Here is a 24,281-nt window from a genome sequence, read left to right on the forward strand (position 1 = left end):
ATCAATCTAGGAACAAATCTAAGCGGGTTCACAAATCAGTGATTAAGTTTGCACCTCAACTTATTTTAGGGGAAACCAGTTAACCATCTGCACAGTGGTAACGTAAGCATTGTGGTCACTATGTTAAGAACTCATGAAGTACTGTGCACCATAGCAAATTCAATTCATTTTAAATGACTTGAGTTATTACCTGTAATTTCTGGGATCAGTTAACTTCAAGAACCAATTTGTAGAGGTCCAAATTTTGAATATATTTGTAGCAGCATCCCATTTATCACAGTATGACCCACGATGAACTCACAAAATAAAGTTTAAAAATACAAGCATAAAATGAAAGTATTCCTTTCTTTAGTATTGTTTATCTGGCATTCATTTTAAGTGCACCTCAGGCTCAAGTAAGCTATTGTGATCATTCGTTCTGCATTTGGCATGTATGAACATTTTACATCTTCAGTTTGGTCTTAAAGACCTGTATTATGACAGATTTTCACCAAACTTGGCAGGTAGCATCCCTATTGGGCTAGGATCTCAGTTTGTTCAAATGCGTACCATCCCCTTAATTCTGCATATCTTGCTCTCTGGAACCAGAAGTGATAGAGCAAAGTTAATGTTATATGCACTAGTATAGTTTGGGGGCTTTAGTTTCAAGTTTGTTCATGGCAGATCTGGGGGTTCCCAGTTTGTGAATTTTTTATCTATTTCTTGAAAATATACATGGTCAAATTTGTCACTAAACTGGGCAGGTTTTATTGCTAGAATGGCATAAGCTACCAGTATAGGTCCTTTTTGTACACATGGACACCATGTTCCCCTGCACTCCCTGCCCTCCCCCCCCCCCAAAAAAAAAAAAAACAAAAAACAAAAAACAAAAACAAAAACAAAACAAAAACAAACAAAAACAAAAACAAAACAAAACAAAACAAAAACAGGAGGAGGGGACAGAGCCTCCATAATTATAAATCTTTTTTAAAACAAAATTTATAGAGCCAGAAATGCCCTGAGTAAATACATCACTGACTTGCACTTTTGAATTTGTATATGGCACATCTAGGGGTGGCCCTGGCCCTTGAAGCCAGAACCAAATTGGGGGCCAGTTTTCACATATTTTGATTTTCTTTGTGAAAATGCATGGGCAGATTTTCTACAAACTTGCCAGGTACTATTGCCAGTGTGTAAAATATACAAAATTATTGGACACCATGCCCCCTTGCCTGCCCCCAAACCCACAAGTTTGCTATGTTCTTCTTGGGTAACAGTCACTAGAATACATGGAAGGTGAAGGTTTGCGCCATAGACTCCTGGGTCTCTTGTTTGCATTCTTGTTTTCTGGCAATAATCATCTTCTGGCAGGTTTTATCTGTGAGAGTTTCCTGTGGACCATTCACACTGACTGTAAACCTTGTAGCATTAGAAAGATCATGACATTTCAATAAAAACTGCTGGGCAACTGTGCCAAAAGTCATCCGAAACATTGCCAGGAAAAATTGCAGGTCAGGGTGCATTTCTCTTTCCCAGTGAGGATGCTTACACAACAGCAACAAAACAAAACAAAACATGATTTCTGTCATGTAACCTCGGTTCAATGATTGGATTCCCTCCCCACGGCCACTTGCAAAATGTTCAGCCAACCTGCCTAGTTATTGTAGACACCAAAGCCACGAATTGCAAGTGCTGTAACATCATGATTTTTGGTTGCAGTGTGGACAGAGAATGGCCAAACTTTACAATCACTTCAAAATGAGAATGTCCCCTTTGATCACATTTTGGTAAACATTGAAGTGTTTACATTTGTTTCAGATGATTTTGATATATCTGATGAAGTATTTTTTGAAGATGTATAGATGCAACATGATATCATCAGAAGAATTTGTTGCAGGTATTTCATCTCAGAAACATAATCGAATAGAAAAATATACCATAGATATCTATGATTATAATGATAAGAATTTATATGATTTGTAATGTGCCAAATGCACTCATTGGAGTACTTTAGGTACAAATAGAATAAAGGAAGAGAACCCTATGAGAAGTGAAGAAAATACAAAAAGCAAACATAAATAATCAAAATCAAACTCCATCAAATTGATATGTCTTCTGTGGGTGTAGATATCATGCATAGCAGGCGTAAGGTTGTGAAGAGATTGCATTGGAAATGGCACAAAACTTGGCATAACATCAGAGGACCCTTTAAACACATTGGCTCAAACTGTGAGCTGTGTGCCCTGTGCTAGGGAGGTGAGATGAACCTCCCTGCCTGAGCAAACTCCTGACAACTTCCAGTTTTGCTTCTCCGGGACAAAAACTCTTCTGTCTTCGCCCCAAAGTATATTCATGTTTTAGGAGGCCGCCGATGCCCCTAAAAGTGGATGTAGCCTGTGTGATTAATATCCTGATGGGGATAAATCATTCCAAATGGACGCAAAAAGTGTCAGAAGACTCTAATCAGGGAGGACAGAGGCCTTGGCACTAAAAAGTACTGAGGAAATTGGAACAAAGCTTTTCGGAGACCGAGCAGGCAAATTGGATGTGACACTGAACTACCGTCTTTATTGTCTTCTAGCGACACCAATCAGATGTTACGCATCAAGGTCCATCACTGGCTTAACTGTCATTGGCTTATATTTAAGACTTCTTAGAGAATGTTTGGACTTCTTTTAGAAAACTCAGAGAGAAGTACACACAAAAAGAGACAGATGTTGCCGACAAGGATACAGACAGCATCACAGAATACAGATCAAATTTCTACCCAGCTTATTACATTTCTTGTGGAAGCGTTTCCATGGTGCTATTGTTGTTTGTTTGTCTCAAGGACTGAGGGACAATATACTTCAGATTTGATCATTTTGCAGCCATATGGCTCTGCTACTCATTATTAGCTAAATTGGAGACAAAGGAAGAGGGGGGGGGGGAGGTGAAGAAACAAAGTCAGAGTAGGGCAGGGTGTCATACTGAATAGGAAGCAACTACAGTTCTAAATGTATCAATAACATTCTGTCCTTACAAAGTACCACATGCAGAATGCAACTCAATTCTGTAGTATGCATTCTTGTTGTGACGCCAATTGGATGTGACACCAGGCTCATCAACCGTCTTGGCTGCCATTGGTTAACTTTTTTAGGCCGTCTCAGAGAATATTGGAAATTTGAGGAAAATATGACTTCTTAGAGAGAAATACATGTCAGTAAGAAGAATTTGTGACTAATAAATGAGGAACTGGTAGGAAGTTGCATATTTTCTTACTTTCTGCCAAGCTTTCGACCTATTTACAAGTCTTCTTCAGGGCTTGACTTGTGGCATAAAACAGGAAACAGAACTAATTTCTACCACAACTTTAACATTTCAGTGAAGGCATTTCAATTTATTTTGATATTGTGAGGTCTGAAAAAAAAAGTACACTTGAGATCTGGGCAAGTATCATTGTGGGGAAAATGGCTGGGTTTCTCATCTGTAGCTAGATTAAAGACAAAAGCAGAGAAAGAGCGAGAGAAAGAGAGAGAGTTCACACTAGAGGAGTTGCTATGGCTCAAATCCAGACCACAAATCATTAAGCACAAGATCACTGGTTCAAGTCCTGTTCCTGCAGCAGTTGTGCCCGAGGCAAGGCATCGTATCATTGTCTAGTCATTTGGATGGGACTCGCAGCCATCATTCCCATGGCTGTTTACTCATAGGCATTCATTGCTTCCTTTGCAGTCAGGTAAAATAAAATAAAATAAGATAAAATAAAATAAATCAAATCAAATCAAATCAAATCAAATCAATCAAATCAATCAAATCAATCAAATCAATCAAATCAATCAAATCAATCAAATCAATCAAATCAATCATATCAATCATATCAATCATATCAATCATATCAATCATATCAATCATATCAATCATATCAATCAAATCAATCAAATCAATCAAATCAATCAAATCAATCAAATCAATCAAATCAATCAAATCAATCAAATCAATCTAATCAATCTAATCAATCTAATCAATCTAATCAGTCTAATCTATCAAATCAATCAAATCAATCAAATCAAATCAAATCAGCAAGATAGACTCCATTGTTCAGTTTAATTTGATGCACCTGGAGATTTCTTGCTGTAAAGAAAGTACTAGAATTTTACATTATCACTGAGATATGATTGTAGACAGGATGTTGAGGCAATCGATTCAACCAATACACCCATACTCTTCATGTACCACCACCCCACACTTGATGCAAAAGTAGTAGTTTCTGCAGATGGTTCATTAAAGGACAAGTCTTAATATGTGTGGATGGAATGAATGCAGCAATATTAGAAGAACACATCAGAGAAAATTTGATTGAAATATCAACTTTAGACTTACAGCGATTCAGGTGGCTACTGACGAACACATACTGCATCTTGACAAAAATTGTATATGGAAAACAACAAGCACAAATGAAAGAGAAGATTAATTCTGCCCAATGAGAAACTAACAATAAATAGTAAAAAATGAAGATTAATATGAGGAAACATTACATGACCTGAAAAAGTGGTCACTAGGAATACACTGTCGATGGTATTTTGGTTTGGAAGCGCAAGTTTTAAGTCTTCATTTACCTACCGAGGCACTTTGTTCCAACAGAAAAAGTGAATGGCATTGATCTTGTCCCATTCATAGCTATTCGCACATTAGTAAGACATCTAAACTGACGTTGGCTGGCAAGCTCACAATAGCTGTTGGTTCATTAGGGCCTGATATTGGTAAATATGATCTAAACCTGAGGCATATTCTTCATGATTGTGTGGGAAAATATACTGATTAATCAAATTCATCAGCAACATTCTGTTGGCACGAAGTGTCATTTGTATAGCCAAACTGCAAACACCTAATTTTGACCCCTCAGTGAAAAACAGACCAGAGACTCGACTAGGAAGATGTCTTATTGATAATTATCTGTCTGATTTTACTCATATACGTGTATATGTAAACCATATATTTTACAAGTACTCCATCACTTTTGTGCCCAACAACTGTTTTTACTTGCAGTCGACATGCTCCCTAAAGACATTCGCAGTATTCATACAGTGCATTTGCAGGTATGCAGTAACTCACATCTAATTGACTAAAACTAACATTCAGCCCTACTAATTTGTCTGAGAGTTAACTCAAAGTTACGGGGACAAATCCTAGTAACTATTTTAATTTTTTCTCCTATTTGTTTCTTCTTTCTACCCTGCCATCATCATCAACTACCGTCTTAGATTGTGAACTTTAGAACGCATCCTTCCTGGAATTAGATTAGCCCGACAAGCCAAGAACTTCTTGCTGTAAAGTTGTAAAGTGTATTCAAGCACCAGGAAATAGCATCATCGTGTAACCTTCTGGTCTCATGCATTAACCAGACAGTGTTTGAGGTGAATGCACTTTGAAAGCACTTGTAGTTTCTGTTGTTAGCATTCGGAATTAATCACAGCATTCTGACTTCTTGCTAAAATGTGGGGTAATGCAAGAGGGAGTAGAAGGGACTAATTCAATCGTGTGACCTCGCTAAAATTACGAATCTGACAAAGACCTCTCCCGCTCCTGAATACGTCAAGGCCATAAAAGAAGTCTTCTTACGAGCCGCTCAAAATAGCCATCATTAAATGTGGGTGTCAAACCTCTCCTATAATTCTCATGTTGAATAATTGAACGAGATCCTAACCCCCTATCCTAATTGAGAAGTATTTGCTGCTGCAGAGTGCCAGAATTTTTCCTCGTATGGGCAGGTTTGAAAAAGAAAATTGCAAGTTTGTGAAAAGCATGCAACACTATGATTCCTTTAAATTTGGTTCTAGTATTTCCACAAATAATATCTTTCTGTAGGATGTCAAATGAGAAGTTGACCTAGCTCCCTGAAGGCATGGAGAATAATATTTGCCTCACATATCTCAATAAAAGTTTGACGGAATGTGAACTGCTCATATACTAAATTGAAAATTTGTGAAGTTCTCCTAACATTTCTTAATATCATTGTACGTGTTACTCTGATAGGCGTAGCACTTTTTTTTTTGTGTGTGTGTGTGTGTGTGTATGATGTCCAAGTGATTTCTACATAGGAATAAGATTTCTCATCTTGGGAGTGGCACATGGAATTTAATTTACAAAAACTTTGAAGAATTCATAACATTTGAATTTTCCTCCGACTTTCACAGAGTAACTCACTTGTTTCTGTACATTCATCAAATCCACATACCCAGTATGTTTGAGGAAAACTTCCCTTTGATAGAACAGTATGACTGTATATATACTCTAATTCTTGGAATCCAGTTGTGTATCTTGATGCATCATCACTGATCAGGCAAATCATGAACAAGCTTTCTTGTCGGTGGAAATTTCTGTTAGGAAAACAGGCACATAATACACTTGTCGAATGTCAGTTTACTGAAATATTCAAGTTGTGTGCTCATGCTTGTAAAACAGAGGTTGTTCAACCAGAGACTTGCCTTGACGGCCGGAAAAATGACTGGGCTATCAAACCAGATTCTAAGTATGTACAGATGGATGGATATCTTGTTGGGAGGTCCTCATATGAAAAATGTCCATGAATGTGTTCACAACAGTGAACTGGCTGATTACGTGAACCTCGTGTCATTTGCATAAATAGTGATGATATGAATAATTGGTATCGTGACTTGAGTCAACATTGCAAAAAGATTCTTGATGTTGAATTTGCACAGAGTATAAATGTCTGCCTGCACCTCACTCGATAATTTCAGAACCTGACAGTGACTCTGTTAGAGCATTATATGAAGAGTTTTATCACAAAACAAGCTAACTCCATTCTTGTAAAATTGAGATATTTGTGATTAAAGCTGCTAAAAAACAAAGAAAATAATAAGAAAATACAGGATATTTTTAATCTTGTAGAATATTTCTTTTTATGTCACAAGTGAGGTATTACTGGAAAGTTTTAATTTTGCCCTCTCTGATGATGGACTTACTTTGAAATGCATAAAAATGGCTCTCAGCTCATTTTGCAATAAAACTCTTCATATGCAGGAATATGTATGAATTTCTCTGAATAGAATTTATGGCAAATATCAGGTGGTGTAAAAATCTATGACATATCATTCTCTCTTGTTGAATTGAACAAGCAAAAACACCTCTCTCACCAAGAGTATTCATAATGTTTACCCCAACCCCAATCCCTCCCTCCCTCCCTTCCCTGTACATGCAGAGTGGCTTCCTTCCCAACATCTTCAAGCTGATGTCCTACGTGCCGGAGTCCTTCCAGCCATTCTTTGGTTACTACGAGATCCTGATGGCCGACAGGGGTAACCTGACCAAGGCCGACAAGGAACTGATCACGGTGGCCATCAGCAGCGAGAACAGATGTCTGTACTGCTCCGTCTCCCACCGAGCCATGCTCCGGATGCTGACTGAGGATCCACAGCTCACCGATCAGGTAATTCATCAGCCGGCCAAATACCGCACTGGTCTCTCTGGAAATATGTTATGTAAATGGCAAAATTGCCTGCATAGATATGATGCCATGATCATGTTTTCATTTTTGTTATTGTTGTTGTTGTTGTTGTTGTTGTTGTTGTTGTTGTTGTTGTTGTTGTTGTTGTGTTTGAATGGCTTTTGAGATACTGAGTAAGTGATAAGACAATTTATTCATTTTGATGGTTATATTGCCATTCCACTAAATTACTTGAGACTATGATTTTACAATCACATCTGTAAAACCTATTCATATACTGTTGTACATCCAATTTCTCCTGTAAATGCTGTATATACCAAGTATTCAAAACAGATAAAGGTAGCATTTTACTTGTGTTTTGCATAAAAGCCATAGTATTAATACTCAAAATTATTAACAGAAGAATGAAGAGTGTTAAGTGAATTCAGCTGTCAAGGTCTCGGGCAAAACTCATGGTTGTATACCTGTGGTAGATGCTTACTGTGGTCAGTCACTCTCTGTTCCCTCACTCAAATTTTAACACCTTGAAGGTGACGGTCAACTGGAAATCTGCTAACTTGACAGACAGACAGCGTGCCATCTTGGAGTTTGCCATGGCCGTCACCAAGAACCAGCCAATCACGGAGGAGCATTTCACCAACCTAGAGGTTCATGGCCTCAGCGAGCGTGACGCCTTCGACATTGGCCACTTTGCCTGCTTCTTCGCGATGGCAAACAGGATGGCCATTTTCACCAGCCTCAGGCCTAACGACGAATTCTATATGTTAGGTAAGTTGAGAAGTGGGATCGTGCAGGATACTGCAGCCATCACTTTGTATAAAGGAAACCTTAGAGCATCTTCATGTCTCGGGGGTGGGGACCGTTTGACCCTTTGCCTGTGAGACACTATAAAACTGGTAGGGTTACTGCTTGGCGCACATGGGGGAGGAGTCCCTCAGTAAAAGGACAAGTCAACATTCATATAGGATTGAGTAAATGAAATTGAGTAAATTGAACACATCAGTGAAAGTTTGAGGAACATCAGACAATCTGTTCAAAAGTTATGAATTTTCAAAGTTTCTGCGCAGTCACTGCTGGATGAGAAGACTACTACAGTGTATCATGTCACACGCATAGAACGATATTAGGAAAATGTAAAGAGAATTCCACAAAATTTCATTTTCAGAAAAAAGTATATATTCCCTCGACTCCCTACTGATATATGTTAAGGGTAATATTATTTCCCCACCTTCTGAAAGAGGCAAGTCATGTGCTCTATTATTATGCAAGAAAAGTGAAAATATGTTGAATTTTCTTTAAACTATCCTTATATCATTCTACGCACATGACATCATAAGCTATAGTAGTCTTCTCATCCAGCGATGGCGGGACTCAAACTTCATAACGGATTGCCCAATTTTCCTCAAACTTTTACTGATGTGTTCTACTGATATTGCTACATTCTCTCAATCCTTATGTATATGAGGGTGGACTTGCCTTTAATGGGTTTGGTATGCACGAGAAGAACAGAGTACCAGTTGGAAGAGATTCAAGTAATTCTTATTTTCTCTCCTCCTAGTCTGAAACATAACGGGATGAAATACATATGTTCCCATCCCAGTTATGAGTTTTTGGGCACATACCTGTCCTGCTGAGAATGAGTAGGGATATCATATATATTTCTTTAATTAGACCCCTCATCTCTTGACTTCTCAGTACATTAAGTGCAGAGACTCCAACTCTCCCGTTTTCGACGGGAGATCTCCCGCCGAAAACCCATTTTTGCAAAATCTCCCGTTCTCCCGTTTGAGATTTAATTTCTCCCGCCCTGGCTCTTTTTCTCCCGTTGGAAATGATTTCTTACATATTTCTATCGTATGTTGAAAAAATAAGTCTTAGATAGCACCAGAGAGCATCTAACTGTTAGAACCCTGGGAATTTCGCGCTTCGCACACATCAACTTTGAGTCTCCCGTTTGCTAGAGGTTTCAGGCGGGAGAATCTCCAGATCAGAAGGTACTTTGGGTTGGAGTCTCTGTAAGTGGAACTGCCCTGTAGATCGATCGATGCACACATTTCAAGGTACAACATGACCGTATCATGAAGTGAGTGCGTTGTGAGGTGTTTTTTTCCCCAACTCATCATTTAAGAATTAGGTAGCATGGGTGTTTGCAGTGAATCAGAAGTGAATAGTGTGAAAACAAGAGTGTGAGAGTGTTTATCATAGGTTTTGGGAATTCTATGTCAGGGCAATTCACAAAGCAATGACTAATGCCTGTTTCCTCTCATATATGTGATGCCACCACTGGAAACAAAGAGGGTGTCTTATTGTTGTACAATAACAGGATAATGCAATTTTGTATGAATAATAATGGCACTTGTTTTCTTTGACTTTGTTGTGCCATTTTGGCACAAACAATTCACTGATATTGCCCTTTTCTACTGAAATTGTTGATCAATAGTTCTATTAATATGATCCTATCATGCCACATTTTCATTCTCTTTGTCTATTTATTTCTGACTGTCTGTCTGTCTGTCTGTCTGTCTGTCTGTCTGTCTGTCTGTCTGTCTGTCTGTGTCTCTCTTCCCCTCCCTCTTTGTCTGCCCATCTGTCTGTCTGTCTGTCTGTCTGTCTCTATCTTTCTATCTTAATCTTTATGTCTATATAATTCTCTGCTTCTCTTTCTCTCATATGTTTGCATCATTACAAAGACTAAAGGAAGACAGATCCGGATGGGAGTACTGTGATGAATAACTGAGACCAAACAAGTCGGCTGCCAGGGCTATCGCTTAATGTCTCTTATGACAGATGACTTTGCTGTGGATGTGCATCCCCAAGAAATCAGATGCTGGCTTCTTCAATTTTGTTTTTCTTCAGTCTGCACTAAAGACTATCTGTGTTAATTCTGTCTGGTGTGTTACATGTCACATTAAGTAAGACTAGCTCATTTCCCTTGTGTAACAGAGTTTCTGTGTAAGACAACATTCTTTAAAATGAGTTTAATAACTTTGGAAATCTAATGAAACCCCAATTTTCAATGATCAAGAAGTATTTTGTATGCTTTTGTATAAATTTGAGATCAGATATATTGTTTCAGTGCAGTCAAGTCACAATTTTGCACATCTCTTTTTTAACACCCCCCCCCCCCAAAAAAAAAAAAAAAAAAAAACTACCCCAAACCAAAAACACCCCAAAAATCTTCCTCTTGAATTGTGGTGGCCCACTTTTAGCTTGCAAGATTTTCAGTATATGTTCACATTATTTTCCCAAGATGTTGACCTGTCATGGACCATCACAAAAGCACTACTGTAATTTTTTTAGAACTAAAGAAAGAAGAGAGTTTTGTCTTACTATGTTTGAGATCATGTTAGAACCATCAGTGGAAAGTAAAGAAAAAAAACCCCACATAAAGCCGTGAATGCAGGCTAAATTCTAAGCACAATCATGACAGTGAAAATGTGTGCCACACAAAGCTGCTGAAAAATGGATGGATATGCATACAAAAAAAAAACAATAGCAATGGTCATTATCTGACACAAAATGTCACATACTCTTTCCTTTTGACTTCTAGTGAATACTGAGAGGATGTAAATATTGATACTGACATACACTTGAAGTGGAAAGGAATGTAGACATCAAATTGATCAATGAAATAATTAATGCAGCCTGCCGATTAATTGCTTAGTCTCTTATGGTCCCTGTAAGTCTGAATCGCTGAAATACTTTCTGCCTGATAGTGATGCTGCATGTTGCTTTGATGTCATAATTAATGGATTTGCTGCAAGATGATTACAGATTTGCCTGTGAAAATGCGTTATGTTATGCTAAAGCTACAAAAACAAAAAATGCTATAGCTAAGATATCAGTATGTGTATGTATATATACATATATGCATGTGTACTTAATAATGACTACTTTACTTGTTGAGAGTCTGATTAATAATCTAAATCAGTAAGAAAGCTGCGTAAAACTGTCCTTGTAACATTTCCCATTTTGGATGATTATCAGTGAAGTGTTAAAGCATATTATCTTGATAAGTGTGAGTTTTGTAGGAAATTTTGCTGTACCTGTTGTCATAATAGTACTATATATGTAAATAGCATATCTACAGGCTACAATATTTCAGTCAACACAGAAAGCCAAGAGGCATATATTTTCATTGTAAATAGTACTCCAAAACTTTTATGGACTTTAATGACTATATCTGTATGGAAGTATAATGTATTCTCAGGTATTTTTTTCTGTTATTTTCTGCTTTCTTCAAAATGATGTATATTTGTCAAAGACCTCTGTTATCAATAAGGAACAAAATAATGGTATGCTGCTACTTTGGCATGATAAGCAGCCAAAAGTTAGTGTAGCTATGCAGTTAATTGTATTCAGCATTTTTTTTTAAAAAGGTAAAGTGACAAATATGTAGCACTCCACTCTTTGCCATTAAAGGTGCTTCTTAAAAATACCTTGGACTCATGGAGATTTTCTCTCATGAAAATCATGAAATATTTTTGATGTTAGACCTCCTGAATTTCTTTATGCAGGCAGAAGTGCATTCATGGAAAACATGCTTTCAATCTGTTCATGTTCCTTTCAAACTCCAATCATAGTTTATGTGAATGCTAAAACACTGCACAAGATTTGTTCGAAATTGCTATTTCTGCAAGAATTAATGTGCATTCTTAGGTCATTTATACAAGTAAAAATATTGAGCAAAGCCATGAGTGTTTTGTGGCAGAATATTTAAGCCTTGTGGGAAAAAGCAAGAGAAAATTTGTATTTGCAACTATATTCACACTCAGTACACCTTGTATGTTGCTATTACATAAATGTAAATTATTACCATTATTATCATTAATCCTTCTTATGCTGAGATCTCAACTAATGTTAGTAGGATTTTTATTTCAAGAATAAGATATTGGAAATAAGGAAAACTTGACTGTGAATTTTCCCAGAAGGTCCTTAAAAACATGTTGTGGTTTTAGTCTATTCATGGGACCATATTTCACACTTAATGATAGGTTGTAGTCCTAAAAAAAGTACCTCTGTAAGGTAAGACACATTTTGTTCCAGAACCAAGGTGAATAGGGATGCTTCATGACTTGCAGGATGCAGCTAAATGGCAAACAGATACCTGTTACAATTTTGCATTTTCTTTCTCCTCACTGCTGAAACTTGCCTCTTTACATGTCATGGGTTGGCCTATGTCAAGGGTCCAGGGTAGAGCTTAACAAAGATTACCGGTAACTGCCCTGCCACAAATAATCTTGGCATGGTCACTACAAGAGGGCTTACTTTTTGGTTGAAAAAAGAAGACTAAACAAACTTTACAAGCTTTTCTTGTCTTGGTTGGGAACAGCATAGTATGTGAGCTGGCATATTTAATAGGTGAAGTACAAGATGCTGAACAAAATTATACATGCAGATGAGATCAGAAACACGTGGTTAGGACACAAAGAATGGCCTCTGTTGCACTTGTGCCTCCACATTTTGCCAATGTGCAAAGTCAATTTTGTGAATCTGCACATTGGGTTATATACTACCTGGTTGTTATCCATCAGAAATAACTAGTATAGACAAATTACCATACAAGACATCTGAAAAATGAGGCGTGAGATATTGATTTCCAGTACCATTTCAAGTATTTTTATTTCTTAGAAAAACAGGTACCTTTACAAACATCATGTGTGTATCAACAGCAAATAATAATAAGATTGTGTAATGTACAAATATACAATTGATTGGAGATGAGAGAAAATATCTCTCACCATGTACTCAGAATTATATACAAACATTTCTAGCCTTTTAAGAATTATTGTTGCTTACAGCAACACAAAATTGACAATTAAAACTCGCTATATATGACTGAGAGTTCAATTGTCCCGCAATTATGTAACTCATAGCATTTGCTGGAATAATTAATAATCATTGTCGCTGCCTGTGGTATCAGGTCAAAAATATTTTTTTTCATCGTTGATGGCGGTCACAAATGCTGGTGGTTCATTGGAAGGTATGCAGAATGTAAAGAAATGATTAGCCCCTGTCTGCTAGGGTTTAATTCTAACCCCCTCCCCTCAAAGTGAAGCATTCGACAATACTTTTACCAGAAGTTAGTATATAGCAGAAGAAACAAACACCCAAAATATCAACTGTTTGCCGATCAGTGGATGATGCAGCTGCCACTCTCTCCTAACAATCTTTGTGGAATGAGAAAGTATTTAGCTATTACTTCTGAAAGCAAAACACATTGCAGCATATTATCAGTTGCATCACTGTATACTACACTGTATTTATATATTCAAATAAGTTCTACATCAGTCAGTGAGTAACCTCAACAAAAGGTTTATATGCCTTGTACCTTTATGAGCACACTGCATGCACCGTGCATATATTCCATCACATTTTTCTTAATTTGTAATATTGATCTGTGGTTGCACGGTCATATAGTTACAATGGGAACACAATCCACACAAATCCAGCCTTTATTTCTTCTACCTCTTTTCAAATCTGGAAAATATTGTAATGAAAAAGAGAGATTTTCCTATAATGTTTCGGTGGAGAATACAGTAAGATTTGCAAATACGCCACAGAGAACAATGACATATTTGTTGGTCTGCATATATTTGAAAGTTATAACACCACATGAGTATCCTTTAGCTATGATGTAGAAAAAATGTACAAACTGAATTTGTTCATTTGTGCACAGGTGAAGCTAACCACTCTTGTGCTGCAGTGATGTGCAGTATCAGAATTATGTACATAATGTATCAAAGCTTTATATTTTTAGAATATGGTGAAATCAAAGGAATGTTATGAATAAATCTTTCAGCTCAAACACATGATGTTACTTGTGTCCTACTTTGTGCATTTGTGTGTGTGTATGTGTGTGTGTGTGTGTGTGTGTGTGTGTGTGTGTGTGTGTGTGTGTGTGTGTGTGTGTGTGTGTGTGTGTGTGATAGCAACTGGAAGCAATCTGAGAAATATAGACCTAGAAACTTTTCTGAAGTGCATATATCATTATTTAGATAGCACTCTGGTTCATATTATGATTGCAAGCAATGTAACAGTTACTAAGAATAAATCTGTGTGAATTATATCACTGCAGTGGTAAAACAATAATGCCTCAAGGATCATCTATAACTAAAATTTCCTCAAAGTTAACCATTTATTAACACACTGAACGCATGAATATGCCGCGTGGTAGTTGCAGATATTGTAAATCACAGCAGTCATAAATCTTTCAATTTGAAGATGGGAAATATATATATAATGTAAATTGGTAAACAGACATCCTGTTGGTCCAGAGGCTCAAACAGAGAACCGAGTACATAGAAATAGTACTGCTGCTTGCTTGCTACTTTCTCTACATGGTATTATCAGCATAAAAGTCATTAAAAGTGACTGCATTCGTGTTTGAAAAATAACATGTGTCACCATTACCTTTTCAGTAGCAGCAGAATGTGTAATGACTTGGAAGTATAAAGGGGAAATCAGCCTGGCTAGATTTCAAATATTTATCTGCTGTGCAGATTGATCAGTTGGATGAATGTGCATGAAGCTTTCATGAATTTCGTGAGAAGCAAAGATTTGTGAAGTAAAATGCACGCAAACGGGTAGGACTACACTATCCGTTGAATGCCAGTGGCGATTTGCAAAAGTTTCATGTTGCAAGACAGGCTGTTGGCTCCATTTTGCAAAAGTTTCATGCTTTGAATGTTTCTGGTTTCACATTAACTGTTGCAAGACAAACTTCAAGATATTTTCCAATTTTAACTCTACTGCTCTTTTTCTTTGGTAGCCCTTTATGCCTTTTCTTTAAAGATGTTAAAAAATATCATTTGCATATAATACTCTAATTACTGGAAAAGCTTTTGCATAGTGATACGATGTAGCTACTTTTAACGGTCACAATCGCATAGTAAGTTTTTGATCATACTCTGACCTCTGCAATGTGTTACAAGTTGATACCCTTGCTGCACCAAACACAAATATACACTACTGAAATGAGAAACTTCATTGAAAAATGAAGCATCTCAAAATGGCAGAAAATTGACCAGAATTGCTCTTTGTGACAGGAAGTACATCAAGGGACACTGTCAACCATAAATTTTTGCATGCGTGAAACTTTCATGAATTTTGCAAGGAACCAAGATTCATGAACGTAAAATGCATGCAAAAGTTTTTGTCTACTAGATGCATTGAATGCCAGCACAATGCTGTACAACAGTATCTTCAGCAATTCCTGAAACATTTATGCTGCAAAAAAGGTCATCAGCTCCAGTTCGTGAAAGTTTCATGCCACAAATGTTTCTGGTTGTACAGTAGCTGATATCAACTCTTCAGTTTTGACCAAATCTTTTCCTGGAAAGCATTTTTCCTCATCGATAGAAAATCAAGGTTTGGAAATGTCTCTGTGCCCTGATTATCATGGAAGAAAAATGTGTTGCCAAAGAAGAATACTCTCATTTCAGCCAAACAGACCACATTTGAGAACGAAACTACAAACTTTCTCCTTTTTTCACGACTGAAACCTCCTAGGCGGATTGTTGAAGAGTTTGAAGGTGATTTCCATAGTTGGCCTGCTTGTGAGTACATACAGGAAGAGATCTTGAGGCATCACCGTAGGTGTGTCCGAAGCGGAAGCGCATTTCTGAAAATAGAAAGGGGAATGGGAAAAGATATTGACATTCATTTGGCACACACAGTTTTTTCATATAGGATATCTATTTTCAAAGCAAATGAATGCTAAGGAGCTGCTTGCTAATATTATATGCAGAGTCACTTGTATATTATATCAGAGACAAGTGTATATCTGTAGTATTTCTTTCAACTGGATATTTTCTCACAGTCAGAGTGCTAAATTACCTATCTCGTCAAGCTTATTACTATTTTGACCATTGACAAATTGTTCTAATGACACATGTCAAACTAAATCTGGCCTAGCTCAGATATTTTGTAATTACCGTTTATCATCCATCAGACTGACTGTACTCGGGCAGTAAGTTTGTAATTACTCTCTGCATCCAGCATTATCACCAGGAAAACCTTTGCACCCACTCAACATACTGTGACTATAAAGTGGGTTTTAAAAATCATCTATTTCTAGCAAAATGAATAAGGAAAGAGATACATGTACATTCCAAAATGAGACAACTTACGAGGTAAGTAGCCAGTGTATTTGGGAACCATGCCGATCTGTTTGTAGAGGCGACGTTGATGGAGTGTTCCTGGGTCCTCCCTTGTTAGCTGGAGGCTGGCCTTGGCTTCTTCATCAGGTACCCTGGTCCTGGAACAGTAGAACAAACAGTGACTCTTGTTAGACCAGAATAAGCAGAATGAGGTGATGTCAATTTTAATGATGACAGGGTCAACGACAGCGCACCGTATACCAACACATGGGATCCGAGCATACACTAACATGAGGGATAAAGTGCAAGAACTCACCTTGGTATATACCCAGGCTTGGAGATGATTGCATGTCTGTCGGTCTCATCGTAGAAGACGTTGAGGGACTTGTCACACATCTCGTGGTACCTGGAGCCAAGGCCCAGTTCTGTTACCCCTTGCCTGGGGATAAAGCCCCTGTAGCCAGGCATTGGGGCCTCCCTGGATTCCCTCTTGTCCTCTGAGAAGGGGGCAATTGCAAAATGAGTGACTATTATACAGATATTGCACTTGATCATGCTTAAGACGACGGTCTCCTACAGTTTGTTCATATTCGACTGAATGATCAATGATTTTCTAACTGTTTGTGTATGATTATAAATCACCTATCTTATTATTGGTACATTATATTTGATTATAGAGGCCTACATATTCATTTTGTGTTGGAAATGATATGATTAGTATTGGAAAATTGTTTGTTACATTGTATATACTTTGTGAAAAATGCAAAAACAAAATAAATTAGAATAAGATAAAATCACTTTTACAGGAGTAATATAACGCTTGCCATCCCCCACACCAGTTATATTTCCCCCAAGAGAATATATTTTTTTCCCAAAACGTGCAGCACTGAGGGAAAATATAATTCACAATGGACTGTCAAGGGACTTTTACAATGACAGACGAGGCAACATTTGTTTTATTAAATCCCTGTCAGCAGACAATGAAATTCTGAAATTCTATTACCTGTTGTGACATCACTGCATGCAACATAACAATTTCGATCTTCTCTGTATTTAGTCACTTGATTGCATTGTGAACAATCACTGAACAACATCTATGTGGACCATTTGATATCATTTCTGGGTTTTAAAGACATGAATCACATCTGTCAGTTTCAAAATATTCAAGACAAGTTAGATGTGTAAAAAACAAGCATTAATAAGCAGTAGATTTTTACAATAGATTTTTCCCACTGAAACATGTTTATCTTTCCTACAACTCAAGACTAGAGCATTTTAGAAAACCCATTTCTACTACCAGATTAGAGACTGGATTAGAGTGTCAAGGATAGAGAAATGTGATACGAGATATGAGAAAAGAGAAAAAGGAGGTTAGGATTTAGAGGGGACTGGAATAATAAACAAATATTTGCAATTAAAGCTGCTAAGAAAACAAAGAAAATAATAGCAAAATGTGGAATATTTTTCATCATAACTTAAAAAAATATTTGTTGTTATGTAAGAGGTTTGGCATAATCAGAAAGATCTTATTTTGCTCTCTTCTGATGATGGAATTACTGTAAAATGTTTAAAAGTGGCATTTACCCCATTTTTGCAACCAAACTCTGCAAATGAGATGGATAGCTCACCTAGGAGAACTTTGCTAGTGGGATGCCTGTCTCGGTAGAAGTTGAGTTGCTTGATGACGACCTTGTCATCAGCGGCAGGGCGGAGCGGTCTGGACTGTACCACCGTGGTCTTCAGGTTGTGAATCTTCTGGTCATGAGTCTTTGTGTTGTGCAGAAAGTCGTCAATGCAGACGTCGCAGTCCTCCTTGTAAGTGTTGCCAAACTTGAAGGGCATTCTGGGAATGTATCCTGCCGGAAGAAAGTTGATAGTGTATGATTATTACACTTCTTCACACTACACATCACAAGACTGAATAAACAGTAGGGCCTACAAACTATAGGTGATAGGGCAAGCATTGATCTCCAGCCATTGTATAGGGATATATATGAACGAGCTGACAATCAATGATTACGGTGTACCTGTAATCACATTATTATCAGACTTTGACGTCGAAAAATCTTAAGTTACAATACATCATGACTGTAATTGCGGAATGACATCAGAGGGTTGTATGATTAAAGACATATTAAAGGAAAAGTTTGCCTGCAACAGAGTGTCACTCTGATACCAATTGAGAAAAATCTATAATTATATCATGCCTTGGAATTCATGAGATCAAAAGATCACTTACTACTCCAATATTTTTTGTTAAAACAAAAGAAATAAAAAGAAACTAGAAATGTCGCTACGGCGACTGGTATGCCTCCGCCATAATGCATGGTTCTCCTAATAGGTCTATAGTACAATGTCTTGACAATGTGTGATGACAGTTTCACACAATTGGCAAAATATTAGAATGACAGGTTTGCCACAAATGTGCTGAATGTTCACTTTCCTAGAACTACATGTAGGTTCAATTGGATGAATGATTAAAACGTCAGAGTGCAGGTATTTGGGGGAACTAATGATTTTTACTTGACTTTTGACCCATTTATAAGTTTATGCATTGAGTAATTTTCAAGGTATTGAGAAAAAGTATAATTTCAGTATCAAATGGTAAAATAGTATTATCTAAACCTGGCCTTTGACCTCACAGTTCCAAAGAGAATCACTGTTAGGTAGAACATGCACAAATATGTAAGTTTCATGATAATACCTTGAGTTACTTTTGAGATATGGAGGAAAAAGTGCAATTTAGCACTTTCACTTGACCTTTGACCTTTTGACCTTTGACCTTTTGGCAAGAAACTTCCCACAGAATATATATTGGGTAATACATGCATACATCAAGTTAAAAAAAAATCCTTCAGGCATTGCATAAACATAAGGAAAGTAGTGATAATTTGAGGAGTTGACCTTGACCTTTGACCCCTGACCTTTGACCCATGACCCCCAACTTCCCAAGATAATCACTGCCCATCGGTATATGCATATATACTAAGTTCCATGAAGATACCTTGAACCATTTGCGAGATATGGAGAAAAACATGAAATTTCAACCTTTCTTTCACAAAATAACCTGTGACCTTTGACCTTTGACCCCGTGATCCAGAGACTCCAACTCTCCCGTTTTCGACGGGAGTCTCCCGCCGAAAGCCCATTTTTGCACAATCTCCCGTTCTCCCGTTTGAGATTTGATTTCTCCCGCCCTGGCTCTGTGTCTCCCGGTGGAAAGGATTTCTTACTTATTTCTATCGTATGTTGAAAAAATAAGCCTTAGATAGCACCAGAGAACATCTAGAATCCTAGGAACTTCGCACTTCGCACACATCAACTTGGAGTCTCCCGTTTGCTAGGGGTTTTGGGCGGGAGAATCTCCAGATCAGAAGGTGCTTGGGGTTGGAGTCTCTGGTGATCCTAAAATCCAAACAAAGTATTATCCCCCCAGGATATACCCTCATACCAAGTTTGATGCAAAACCACCTCACGGTTCTTGAGATATCGACAAAAATAAAACGGGACGGACGTACGGACGACCCGAAAACATAATGCCTCTGGCCACTTCGTTGGCGGAGGCATAAAAAGGAGGGGGGCTTGCACCCCCTTTAATTTTGTAATGGCTCCCCCCACCCCTTTACGGAATTCGATCTGCCCCTGCACTAAAGCCAGTGTTTGAGGCACCTTAACGCCCTTCTAATTCTCAGCCGACGATATGAGCCGTGATGATCACTTTAAAACTCGCACGCAACCTTTCATTAATTATGGTACTCATTCCCACTTTTCTTTTTATTATAAGCATATGGAATATGGACAAAGTAAATTACTGGGGAAAATCTCTCTCTACAAGAAGCTTCCTAGTGCATTGAAGTCATATCTATCAATTTTTACCTGTGTATCCTGGCACCATCTTCTCGGTAAGTTTGTTGTCTCCCGTTGATCTGGGCAACCTTAGAGGGCGCTTCTCTCCCTGCAGTGTGGTGGCTCCCGTGAGACCTGTGCCAACGTGCTTCGTAGAGGCCTCGAAGTAGTTGTTTGGCCATGAAGAGATGATGGGATGGCGGTTTGCCCGTCTCTGTTCAAGGGAGGAGAGGAGAGAGAGGTAAGGAAAGATTAATTGCAACGATCGTAATTGTGACATCATTAACCTGTTGAAGACGAGTCCTGAGTACACTCGGACAGGCATCTATGGTAAATGCTTGTTGTAGGAAAATCAGCCCATCCTCAATGAGTTAAAGATGTTATGGCATTGCTGGAAATGTCTTCAACAACTAACCCATCATTTCCCTAAAAATCAGTTTAAATATGATCAATGTATTTGTTTTGAGTCAATCCCTTTCGGTTGGAAATCATTCGATAGCATTAGGATTGATTGTATACCTATCAGTCTTTGCCTTTCTATCATGACAATATGGCTTCATTTTATTGTAAGATCATGCTGTACAACTGTGTACTGCACATGCAAAGATATGCTGCAGATATGGTAACTACATACACTTAAAGAGTAAATGAAGAGGAACTATACACTGAAGCACTTTAAGCACCTACAGCAGTATTACCCCAATCACAAAATGCCAGACAACTCAGCAATTTAATCCAATAAAGAACAAGGGCACATCCAGGAATTTCTTGAACTAATTATTCAGTGCTTACAATGTATCTCACCACCCATGCTCCAATCTTTTAAAAAGATATATATATATATATATATATATATATATATATATATATATACATATATATATATATATTTTTTTTTTTTTTTTGGGGGGGGGGGGGGTAAAAATTCTATTTTTCCCAATAAATGAAGACAAACTACTACACCACAACAGCTTGATGATCACTGTCATTCTCAATCTGGTGTGTGAGAGACCTGATGTACACCAGCATGATATACAATACACCTCCAGGCTTATATACCTCTACCACTTTCAGAGGGCTACAAGAAACAAAATGATGTCAATAAATGATAAAAATTTAATGGTTTTGATGATGGAGATCAATAATCAACATAAATGCAGAATTTCACTGATTGGCCTTGTAAGTGACATACAAGTACTATTACGGCCATGGGTAACCATTTACACTATATCACTTTACCCACCTGTTAGTAGCATTTGGATAGATTATTGTTCCATAACAACTTGCAGAAAATGACTTTGGTTGATAAAATTCACAAATCTATCAAGGGTTCAACCAGTGTACCCAGAGTATGGTCTCCACTAGTTTGTGATAATAATTACAGGAAGGGGATGTATGTTTGTGTCTCATATGTGTACTTTGAAGGAATTTTGCACTTACATTCTCCAACCTGTTGGTTGCATTTCCATAAGTATCCCCCACATGATACTTGTACTGCTCAATGTAGCCACAGTATCTGATGGAAGATACAGAAATATGGAAGAACAAAGAAAATTAATGATGGTCCATTTGGTATGACGAATCATGCAAATGATGTAACATTTTCAAATTCATAAAATTCTATACTTTACATGTTGGTTGTCATAACTTTCAAATTGAGAATCACATCAAATAATTCCTGTAGGCCCTACAGTTAATGCATCTTCACCCAAAAACATATGAATGGCTTATAAAAAGAAAACACACAGAAGGATAACAAATCTTACACAATTGCCTTAAAAGAGATAAGGATATACATTGTAAAATAAAACTTTAAAGCACTTCCTTATTTCAAGAGAATGTCTACAAGACCTTAAAATTGCTACAAAAGATGCATATAGATTGAGCTAAACAAATCCTCTAATCATGTCTAAATGTCTAAATTCATGATTATATGTGACTTACTCTATATACTTCTAACATCTCCTAAAACTTGGTTCTAATGATTTTGATGTGATTGACGTTACTACAATGTTGTAGTTTTCAATTCGCCACAATTAACCCCAGAAGTATCAACATGTCAGCTATTAAAACATTATTGATCATGAAAAGATGAATGTTGTACATTCAGTAATACCAACATGAACTCAATCTTCCAAATAGCATGACTCACAAGCACGATTAGAAGAGTTCTCGAGAGTTGCCAAGGAAGTTGATTACAAACATAGCACGTTACGCATAATGAACTCATGTAAACAGTGACAGTGTGCACATACACATTGTAGACTGAACGTTTTCCTCATAATTGGTTCATTGGTGAGATAGGCCTTGTATATGTTTCCATGCATCCTGCACAGGCAATTAATTTACATGGTTGGTGGAATAATGAGAGATAAACATTATATGCATGTATTCCTAAACAAGAAATAAAGACTGTTGTAATATGTTTGAATATATCTACCCCTATCGTCTGGATCACACATGACAACGTATTGTAATGCATGCCGTATAATCACCACTTCAATTTTGATAGGTATACTCACCCCGGAACTTGTGTTCCGTCCGCTAGCTGTGCAAAGTCTCTCCGGCGCTTGATATTCCACGTAGTGGAGTTTGGCATACTTGTGTTCATCATCTTGACAAAATTTTCTCTTCCTAAAAACTTTCTTCAAGAATGTGCAACTGTTCTAGCAGTTTTATGCCAGAAATATGGCCAACGCAAGCGATCGCGTAAAGAAAGCTGACGACAGACTCTGCCTCGGTTTACGCGTGGCGTGGCTGTCTGCTTTTCCCTCGGTTGTGTTGCTATCCCGCGGCTTGTTGCTATCTCATTATGCGGTTGTCAAGCCCCCTTTGACCGAGCGGCGAAGCGGACGGCCCGAATCTCCCGTTCATAAGCAAATAATCCTCCTCCCGTTCATTGATATGTCCCAGTGAGTGCGAATCTGTACGATTGTCGCTGCCGCGCTACGGTGATTCCGTACAATATGCGCGTATTATGCGTGTGTGTCCGTACTTGTATGCACTCACACAGCTGTAGCAGACTACACACACTGGAAAATACATCGGACGGTACATGCACAGCGACATCGTACGCACCATTGTAATACAGTACACTGGTAGAGAGTATTTCATACCAAGGTGCAACAGAGGTGGAACCAAAGGAACTCTGAATACAAGAACACAGAAATATAATATTATATTAAGATACAAAGGCAAGGGTAAGTACTACATCTCTCCCAGTTCATTGTGGTTATGTGTTTGGTGTTTTATGTTCGTCTGATGTTAGTAATGTCAATGATCTATCAGTGCTGATGGTTTGCATGTATGGAAAAAGTACCTAGCTAATTAAACAGAATAAGTGAGCTTTCTCTCTTGGAGCGCTGTAAGTGTAAATCTTTAATTGAAAACATGTGCATCGAACGGTTCTTCAGATGACTACTACCTGGACCCGTTGTAGAAGATTATCATATCTTCAGTGTGATGTAAATTGTGATGTTTGCACACTACCTGAACATAATAGGCTTCACACAAGAGAAACAGGAAAGTGGAAATACAATAATATTTCCACAAAAAAAAAATGTCATGCCCGAGTTCTTGAAGATGTGTACTACATCTTTTTATGTAAAATGTAATACTATAATCCTTGCGATCTATGGAGAGAGTATCATATATGCATATTTTGTAATCAATTGTAAATTCAGCGTCATGTCATGCACAATACATACATGAATATGAGGAGTATTGTGCAATGTTAGACTTTTTGTAATACAGTATGCATGACCAAGAAAATTTAAGATTCACCAAAATATAGTGATGTGGAAACATGTCCACAACATTGTAACTGAATTTTCTCTAGTACAGTAAATAGACTGTACATGCATGGCTTTGATTTTATGAAATAACAATTTCTCCATCAGGAACATCTT

At 37.6% G+C, this 24,281-nt stretch overlaps 2 protein-coding genes across 2 annotated transcripts in view; one reads left to right on the plus strand and one right to left on the minus strand.

Annotated features, from left to right (window-relative positions):
• Nucleotides 1-10,562, plus strand: part of LOC139741628 (uncharacterized) — a 35,140-nt gene extending 24,578 nt beyond the window's left edge. Inside the window, exons 3-5 of the mRNA XM_071652205.1 lie at nt 7,181-7,408; nt 7,957-8,194; nt 10,117-10,562. Coding sequence (XP_071508306.1) covers nt 7,181-7,408; nt 7,957-8,194; nt 10,117-10,121 — 471 coding nt within the window. The 3' untranslated portion in view covers nt 10,122-10,562. The remainder of the gene's footprint in view (nt 1-7,180; nt 7,409-7,956; nt 8,195-10,116) is intronic.
• Nucleotides 10,563-15,822: 5,260 nt separating this feature from the next.
• LOC139741629 (ciliary microtubule inner protein 2B-like) lies at nt 15,823-23,105 on the minus strand. Its single transcript, XM_071652207.1, has 7 exons — nt 22,896-23,105; nt 21,814-21,889; nt 20,404-20,587; nt 18,156-18,383; nt 16,844-17,024; nt 16,558-16,685; nt 15,823-16,049 (listed from the first exon to the last, which is right to left on the minus strand). The coding sequence occupies exons 1-7, from the start codon at nt 22,985-22,987 to the stop codon at nt 15,934-15,936; spliced, it is 1,005 nt and encodes a 334-aa protein (XP_071508308.1). The 5' UTR covers nt 22,988-23,105; the 3' UTR covers nt 15,823-15,933.
• Between the last annotated feature and the right edge of the window lie 1,176 nt (nt 23,106-24,281).

Source organism: Diadema antillarum, unplaced genomic scaffold (assembly GCF_040938485.1).
Source record: "Diadema antillarum isolate AM-2024a unplaced genomic scaffold, OU_Dant_1.0 seq00000941_RagTag, whole genome shotgun sequence".
NCBI lineage: Eukaryota > Metazoa > Echinodermata > Echinoidea > Diadematoida > Diadematidae > Diadema > Diadema antillarum.